This window comes from Gigantopelta aegis, chromosome 12 (assembly GCF_016097555.1).
Source record: "Gigantopelta aegis isolate Gae_Host chromosome 12, Gae_host_genome, whole genome shotgun sequence".
Lineage (NCBI taxonomy): Eukaryota > Metazoa > Mollusca > Gastropoda > Neomphalida > Peltospiridae > Gigantopelta > Gigantopelta aegis.
The window spans coordinates 34,829,101-34,837,727 of NC_054710.1; the positions used below are offsets into that span (position 1 = coordinate 34,829,101).

Below are 8,627 nucleotides of genomic sequence, written 5' to 3' on the forward strand. Positions count from 1 at the left end.
TTATTTACATTCTAAACTGTTAATGAAAAATCAACAACTAATTACAAAATTTACGTGCGGACAAAAACTGTTTGGGGAGAATCATAAAAAAAACATATGACACGTTATTGACATTTCAAGTTCTATAAAAGCAAAGTGTTGCGTGCACATATTTCGCCCATGAAATTCCACATATTATCACAACAAAAATATGGTAAATCAATATATTACAATTAGCACTCTGTAATGATTCAAATATTAACCACACATTGAAATATTAAAACAATAACATACTATATAGGACATACCTGGACCAGCCAGGCGTCCGCATAATAATAATAACACATACATACATACATACATACAACAAAGCTACAAATATACACATAATACCGACCTTGGTGGTGTTGTGGTTAAGCCATCATACTTAAGGCTGGTAGGTAGTGGGTTCGCATTCCAGCTCCCACCTATAGCGGTTTGTAACAGTTCAGTAGATATGTGTATGGGCCCACACGCTGACGTCTTTCTAACATAGCACTAACACTTAACCCACTGTCCTGTATAGACGAATTAGATAGCTGAGGTGTGTGGCCAGGTGAACGTACTTGAACCTTAATTGGATATGAGCACGGGAACGAATTAAAATGAATGAAATCTAATCGGAGATCTGAATATTAATATTAATATAAACCTGCATCCTAAACATATCATTATTATTATTATTGTTGTTAGTATTATTATTATATTTATTATTATTATTATATGTATTATTATTAGTAGTAGTAGTATTATATGTATTATTATTATTATTATTATATGTATTATTATTATTATTATTATATGTATTATTATTATTATTATTGTTGTTGTTGTTGTTGTTGTGTTTGTTGTTGTTGTTGTTGTTGTTATTATTGTTATTATTATCATTAATTAATTAATTAATTTGTTTATTTATTACTATAACCATTTTTATTACTACAGTTATCATTAGTTGGTGGGTGGAAACTACCATTAGGAATATCGATGTCCATGAAAATATATTAATTGCCAATGTTACCTCTCCAATACTAATATGAATTAAGTTAATGGATTTATGCCCATTGGTGGGTTTTTTCTGCAAGGACAAGAGGAAAATACCCTTAAATTGTATAATTATATTACACATTTGACATATAACTTTGGATATAACACATCTTTGTTGAATGCAAATATAAACGTTGACGTATAAAAAAACACACAATATGCACACAATCATGTCAAACTTCCATTACTGCAGTCTATTTTTAGAAAACAGTTACACAACGTGTCATTTCCTTACGGAGGCGAGTTTAGTTCATAAATCAGTGAAGGGGGCACTAAAACACAAATGGTTTTCTTGCCGTAGGTGAGTCCTGTCATAACTTCAATGTCACTCCTTTGATAATTCAGATGTTTTGACAATTCAGACACGTGGTCTGACTGGTTTACGGAAACAACAGCTAACAGGAAAGCCAGCAAATAAAGAAACAACAAAATCCAATCATATTTGATTGTCCACATGTTCTCTGAATTATCATCTCTCAAACTAATGATCAGATTAAAAAAACAAAAAAACAAAAAACAAAAAAACACCTCCAGTCAGACTGGATTCGCAAGAGTGAATCAGTAGACATCAAATTCTTCAAAGTCCAGTTCCGACAAGTAATTGTTCTCGTACTGAGAATTTTGGCAGTATGGCGGCGGGGCTTCCTGAGTATACTGATAGGCGCCAAAGGCAGATGATAGACTGGATTCGGCAAAGCTTCTTGAACTCTGGATGAGCCAGGACTCGACGACCGATTCTTGGCTGGCCTGCAGACAAGATGGCGTCGAGTCTAGACTGCTGTATTCGGATCCTATCGGCGTGGCGTAGGCTGTTGTGTGCGTGCTGCATTGCAAGCTGACAGGAATCGACGAGGACAGCGATGATTGGCAAATGACGTCATGTTGTGCGGAATGATCAAATTTCATCGTGGCATCACGTGGAGAAGAAGAGGCTGCTGATTGGTACATAGAACCCCCGTGGTTGACTGGGACGTCATGCGACAATGACTTTATTGTTTCGCAGATGAGATCAAGTTGCCCAGAAGGCGAGTTATCTGTCGTGACGTCATAGCAATATGACGGCATTGACTGATACATCACGGCATTGTTCATGCCGTCATGAGACAAAGCTTGACGTATTAGGCCATTCGATCCAGAAATGCACCTGCCGTTTTTGACGTCACGTACAGATGGAGACTGTGTCGATGGGTACACTTCGGCACTAACCGGCGACGGAATGGACCTACTGTTAGATCTAGGCGGCGAAGGAACAGAACAACTCGATTCAGAAGAAGCTGGCGAAGGAACAAACATGTTAGCCAAAGCTACTCGTTCCTGGCTGTCCTTCAACGGAGTAGCCGAAGAAGCCTTCTGATTCCTCATGATTATGTCGAAATGGAACTTGTACGTGTATCGTTTGCCGTGGACCTTGGTCAGTATCAGCTTGTCGTAGTAGAACCGCATGGCCCGGCTCAGTTTGTCGTACGTCATCGTGTCTTTGTTCTTTCTCCCTCCCCACTTCCTGGCCACCTCCTCTGGGTCGACCATCCTGAACTCGCCGTCGGAGCTCTCCCACCTGATGCAGTAGTCGTTGTCGCTATTCGTCAAGAGCTCAAGAAGGAACTGCCACAGCTGAACTTGTCCCGTTCCTGAAAGTATATATTGATCATATAAAAAATACGCCTTGATGCTAGCAACTTAATTTTTCTGAAAGCATATAATAATCATATAAAATACATCCCGGACCTGTCCAGTTCTTGAAAGCATATATTGATCATATAAAAATACAATCTGAAGGTACCAATTTGATATTCCTGAAAGCATATAGTGACCATATAAATACACCATGGAGATACCAATTTGGTGTTTCTGGAAGCATACATTAATAATCTAAATACACACCTTTAAATTACCAATTTGGTGTTCCTGAAAGCATGTATTGATTGCCTATAAATACCAGCTTGATAAATCTCCATGGATGAAAACAAATAAGAAGCATAAGAAAATAATACTCCCTGGAAGATGTAGCAGAGAGAAGTGGGGGAAAAGAAGAACATGTTAAAGAAGAATTTAAGGAAGATGACCAAGACGAAGAAGAAGAAGAGAGAGAGAGAGAGAGAGAGAGAGAGAGAGAGAGAGAGAGAGAGAGAGAGAGAGAGAGAGAGAGAGATTTACTAAAGTGTAATGGGGTTTATCAAAGGGGTTCGTCCCTACGGCATATCCTATCTTAGCCAATCGCTTTAACTCATATATTAGACTTCACACACGAATTCCAAATAAAATAGTCTGGCGTTCGTGAGAGTTTGGCCTCCTGAACATGACTTAGACGAGAAGGTACTTACCAGCCAGGACAAATGAAGCCATTTCTCTTAGTTTCTCTGCGCACGTGTCTCTGTTCGTGGTGGATCGCGTCTCCGATTTCACGGCACGCTGAAGTTTTGGCGACTGCATCGGCGATTGATCGTCAAGACTCGGAACTTTCCGTAGGACATGATCTGCAAAGAAAACATACAGTATGTTATGAATAATACACACATATATTGGTTTATAATGCAATACATTAAGCCATCATGGACCTTCAACATCTCTCGTTGGCAAGTTGTATGATTTTGGTTGAAATCAAATCATTCAATAATTACCTTTTTTTTCTAATGATGACACCTTGTGATGTTAAATTTGATTAATTAATTTTAAAGAATTCACATATTTCTGTTGCTGACTAACTGGCTGACCGACTGATCGACTGAACAACTGACTGACTGACTGACTGCATTTCATTCCATTTGTTATTGTTGTGCTTATACCCAATTTAGCTTCAAGCTCGCCGTCCTGACACACACCTCAACTTTCTCGGTTGTTTGTCCAGGACAGAGGGTTAGTGATTAGTTAGTGAGAGAGAATTCGATGTAGTAGTCTTACACACACCCACTGACTCGATAAACTCGCTCTGGTTGGGAGGCGGTACCGGGGAAGCGAACCCACTACCTCAAGTTCGATGATTTAACTACTAGACAACCACTGACTGTACGAATGACTCATTTGCTGATATACAGACTCGCCCACTCATTCACTCACTCAATCATTGTTATTTTTTCTCGTTCCAACCAGAGCACCACAACTATGTGCTTTCATGTCTGTGGGATGGTGCATATAAAAGACCTCATGGAAAAATATAGCGGTTTTTTTTCTTTAAGACTATATGCCAGAATTACCAAATGTTTGACATCTAATAGCCGATGACTAATTAATCAATGTGCTCTAGTGGTGTCGGTAAACAAAACAAACAAACATTACAGTATACACACCAGAACGTTCCACTGCGTTGATGCATTCCCAGACATCATCCAAGGAATGGTACATTGGGCTACCGGAAGTGGCACTGCTGGGCGACGGCTGATGTGCATGAGCGTTAAGATGATCTAGGGATTCGTTGTAGGTGGGAGGAGACTTTGGAAATACGGCCTCTTTGATTGGCTGTTGAGAAAACATGTTTTCCTGACAACGCAGTTGGTACGTGTCAATGGTGGAGTACAGGAATTCGTCACTAAACGACGGAACAATTTGGTCCATTTCAATGTCAAATATGGCGTCTTGGCTCATATCCACTATGTGCGTAGTGCTCTGTATCTTTGGTAGTTTGTATCTGTAATAATCAAAAACATAAATAGATTTGATGCTATAGGTATATCTGCATACAAAATTAGTATACATTTGAAATTTGGTCACCGATAAGGTGTATGCGTACATTATTATTTGAAGCATTCTTTAGGCCTATTTTGAGAAAGCAGTTTTTCGCTGAATTTATTCATTCGGTGTAATATTTAGCGTAAAACAAAAAACAACAACAAAAACACAAAAAACAACAACCCACAAAACAAAGAAACCCCCCCCCAAAACAACAACAAACGAAACAAAAACAGAGTAGCATGGATCCTCTCCGGTGAGGAAACCCGTTTCATTCCGAGAAGTAGCAAGCAGTCCTTTCGTCTATTGTGTAAGCATTTCCCGCACATGACAGAGAGAGGGAGGGACAGAGAGAGAGAGAGAGAGAGAGAGAGAGAGAGAGAGAGAGAGAGAGAGAGAGAGAGAGAGAGAGAGAGAGAGAGAGAGAGAGAGAGAGAGAGAGAGAGAGAGAGAGAGAGAGAGAGAGAGAGAGAGAGAGAGAGAGAGAGAGAGAGAGAGAGAGAGAGAGACAGACAGACAGACAGACAGAGACACACACAGACCGAGACACACACAGACCGAGACACACAGAGAGACAGATAGTCAGAGACAGACAAAGAGACAGGGAGTCAGAGACAGACAGAGAGACAGGGATAGGCAGAGACAGACAGATAGATAAAGAAAGAAGATATGTGTGGGGGGGGGAGAGAGAGAGAGAGAGAGAGAGAGAGAGAGAGAGAGAGAGAGAGAGAGAGAGAGATACACACACACACACACACACACACACACACAGACAGAGAGAATGAAACATAAAGGGAAAAAAGAAGAAAAAGAAACAGCTATTGAGATGGTGAGAGACAAAGAGAGAAAACGTATGCGAAGATAAAGACAGGAAGAAAGAAGAAACTAACAACAACAACAACATCGAAACAAAAAGCGAAAAGGAATATCGAAGAGTACGCAAAGACATATACACATTATTTAATGAAACGGTCATGTAGACAACATAATTAGCTAAGAAACAACAAAAAACTGTTGTACAGGTAAAACACTCTAATATACGTAACCTCCGTGGATAACAGTACAGGTAACACGGAGTATGATGTCACCATTTGACCCTGTCCTCCAAAGGCTCAAATAGACCATAAATTTCATTGACTGACACGTCTGTCCTCGTTTACCCAGTACACCGAAACACGCGTGGGCGGGGACAGAACTACAAACCTACGGCGCGAAGTCGAACAAAGCGCACTTGGTATCGGGTTTATTATTATAACTTCTTTTCAAAGTAGGTTTCGTGTTTCGTACATTGTGTCCGCATCACTATGGATCACAATGCCTTTCCATCAAATGTAACCATATTCAGAATGATGCTAACAGGCATACAGGACATATTTTAAAGTTTTACACCAATACCGACTCACATGATTTATTTTGGGGGGAAATTACATTTTAATGTAAATTGGAAAAAATGTGAGAAAACAAAGTTTGGTAATAAATTATCAATTGCATAGATTAAATCTCCTTTTTAAAACAGAGATGAAATGCTTAGCAGCTGCTGGAATAGCTAATGTAATGCAATTGCATAGATTAAATCTCCTTTTTAAAACAGAGATGAAATGCTTAGCAGCTGCTGGAATAGCTAATGTAATGCAATTTCATGTGTAATTTAGCCTTTCCAGGGGCGAGGTTTAGCTCAGTCAGTTGAGTGCTCGCTTGAGGAGCTTGCGTTGCAGGATCGGACCACCTCGGTGGATCCATTCAGCTGATTGTTTTTTTTCTCTTTCCAACCAGTGCACAACTGAACACAGACCGTAGTATAATAATTATGCTTTCCTGTTTGTGGGAAAGTGTATATAAAAGATCCCTTGCTGCATTAGAAGAAAATGTAGGGGGTTTCTTCTGACGACTACGAGTCAGATTTACCAAATGTTTGACATCCAAAAGCCGATGATTAATTAATCAATGTGCTCCAGTGGCATCGTTAAACAAAACAAACTCTGCCTTTCAAATTCAGGTTGTTTCAAGCTTGTGTTAGCGGTCTCGGTGGTGCTGTGATTAATCCATTGGACATAAGGCTGGTAGGTACAGGGTTCGCAGCTCGGTACCGGCTCCCACCCAGAGCGAGTTTTAACGACTCAGTGGGTAGGTGTAACACCACTACACCCTCTTCTCTCTCACTAACCACTAACAACTAACCCACTGTCCTGGACAGACAGCCCAGATAGCTGAGGTGTGCCCAGTACAGCGTGCTTGAATGTTAAGAGACAATTTGCGTCTCGCTTCTGAGGCAAAAAATGATTTAATTATACCCTCTGCCCGTGCGTTAATATCTCTGTATGTACTAGTCAAAGCCAACATAAATACAATATTTATAGATATCCATACATCTATAAAACATTCATATATGCACAATTACATACTTACATACAAACAAACGTAAATATACACATATGCCAGTCGGTATTGTTGCAAAAATAGTACTAGTGGTAGTAGTACTAGTGGTAGAAGTAGTAGTATGATCAGTAGTAATAGTAGTAGTAGCAACAGTAGTAGTAGTAGTAGTAGTAGTAGTAGTAGTAGTAGTAGTAGTAGTAGTAGTAGTAGTAGTAGTAGAATAAGTAGTAGTAATGATATTAGTATCAGTATCAGTAGTAGTAGTAGTATTAGTATTAGTAGTAGTGGTGGTGGTAGTAGTAGTAGTAGTAGTAGCAGTAGGAGGAGGAGTGGTGGAGGTACAAGTAACAGCAGCAGTATTGGTGGTGGTAGTAATAGCAACAGCAGCGGTAACAACTATAGTGGTAATATTATTATTATTAGTAGTAGTAGTAGTTGTTGTAGTAGTAGTAGTAGTAGTAGTAGTAGTAGTAGTAGTAGTAGTAGTAGTAGTAGTAGTAGTAGTAGTAGTAGTAGTAGTAGTAGTAGTAGTAGTAGTACCAGTAGTAGTAGTAGTAGTAGTAGTGGTAGTATTAGCGGGAGTAATAGTAGTATCAGTAGTAGCGGTAGTAGCGGTAGTAATAGTAGCAGCGGTAGTAGTAGTAATAGTAGTAGTAACAGTGGTATGAGTAATGGCGGTAGTAGTAGAAAACATAGCAGTAGAATATTGTAGTACATTAAGTTGATGCCGTCTGTTTTGTGCTTAATGATACTTATATACACTCACTGGCATCCTAAACATACGAATACACGTGTATAATATAAATGATATCTACTCACAGGTATAATACGTCCAGTAGCCCAATGTAGATCAATGATCGGCTATTGCGATTCCTATCCCATTTGATACGTATATCCTAGTGTGTGCCCTTGCGACTGTCAAATGTTAAGGTGACAGGCGCTCTTTATAAATGGAAACTAAAACGAGGCTCGTCACTCCAGATCGAGGTTCTGAATCATTGGTGTCGGAATAGCGTGAATAAGTGTGAGACAGTGGAAATCCCAGTTGTTTTACGATGACCTTAAACAATTTGCATAAACATATTTTCTGTGTTTCTAAACTTTGCTGTTCTTTGCAGGTAGTAAATGTTAATAAACAAAAATGTAATGATATTAGATGAGATAGTTGGTATAAGATATAGATAATAGAAGGTGTTCGTAAGAATGTGTTTGCCACCCGCAGAAATAAGGTACACAATTGGGTCACACATACGTTTGTTGGGGTCATCTACGGTTTCATTCATGGGCCACTGCAGAAGGCGTGGCCTATGATTGGTTGTTACAGTCAACTCCCGTATCTGAGATGACCAATCTGTGAACACCTATATTGGATACGTACTGCAAGCAATATCTGAGGTCATCTAATTCCGGTTTAGTTAGACAGGGTGGAGGTCGGTTGGGTAATAGTGAACAATGATCAGAGTCGTGTTCAGGAGGCCGAGCGCTCGCAAACGTTTTTGCTGCTACCGTCGCCTTCTATCACATGC

The 8,627-nt window shown here is 39.6% G+C and overlaps 1 protein-coding gene across 1 annotated transcript; it reads right to left on the reverse strand.

Moving 5' to 3' along the window:
- Window positions 1-852: 852 nt before the first annotated feature.
- On the reverse strand, window positions 853-8,084 carry LOC121386853. Its single transcript, XM_041517873.1, has 4 exons — window positions 7,921-8,084; window positions 4,347-4,684; window positions 3,384-3,536; window positions 853-2,690 (listed from the first exon to the last, which is right to left on the reverse strand). Exons 2-4 carry the CDS (start codon window positions 4,639-4,641, stop codon window positions 1,621-1,623), a joined length of 1,518 nt encoding a protein of 505 aa, XP_041373807.1. The 5' UTR covers window positions 4,642-4,684; window positions 7,921-8,084; the 3' UTR covers window positions 853-1,620.
- Between the last annotated feature and the right edge of the window lie 543 nt (window positions 8,085-8,627).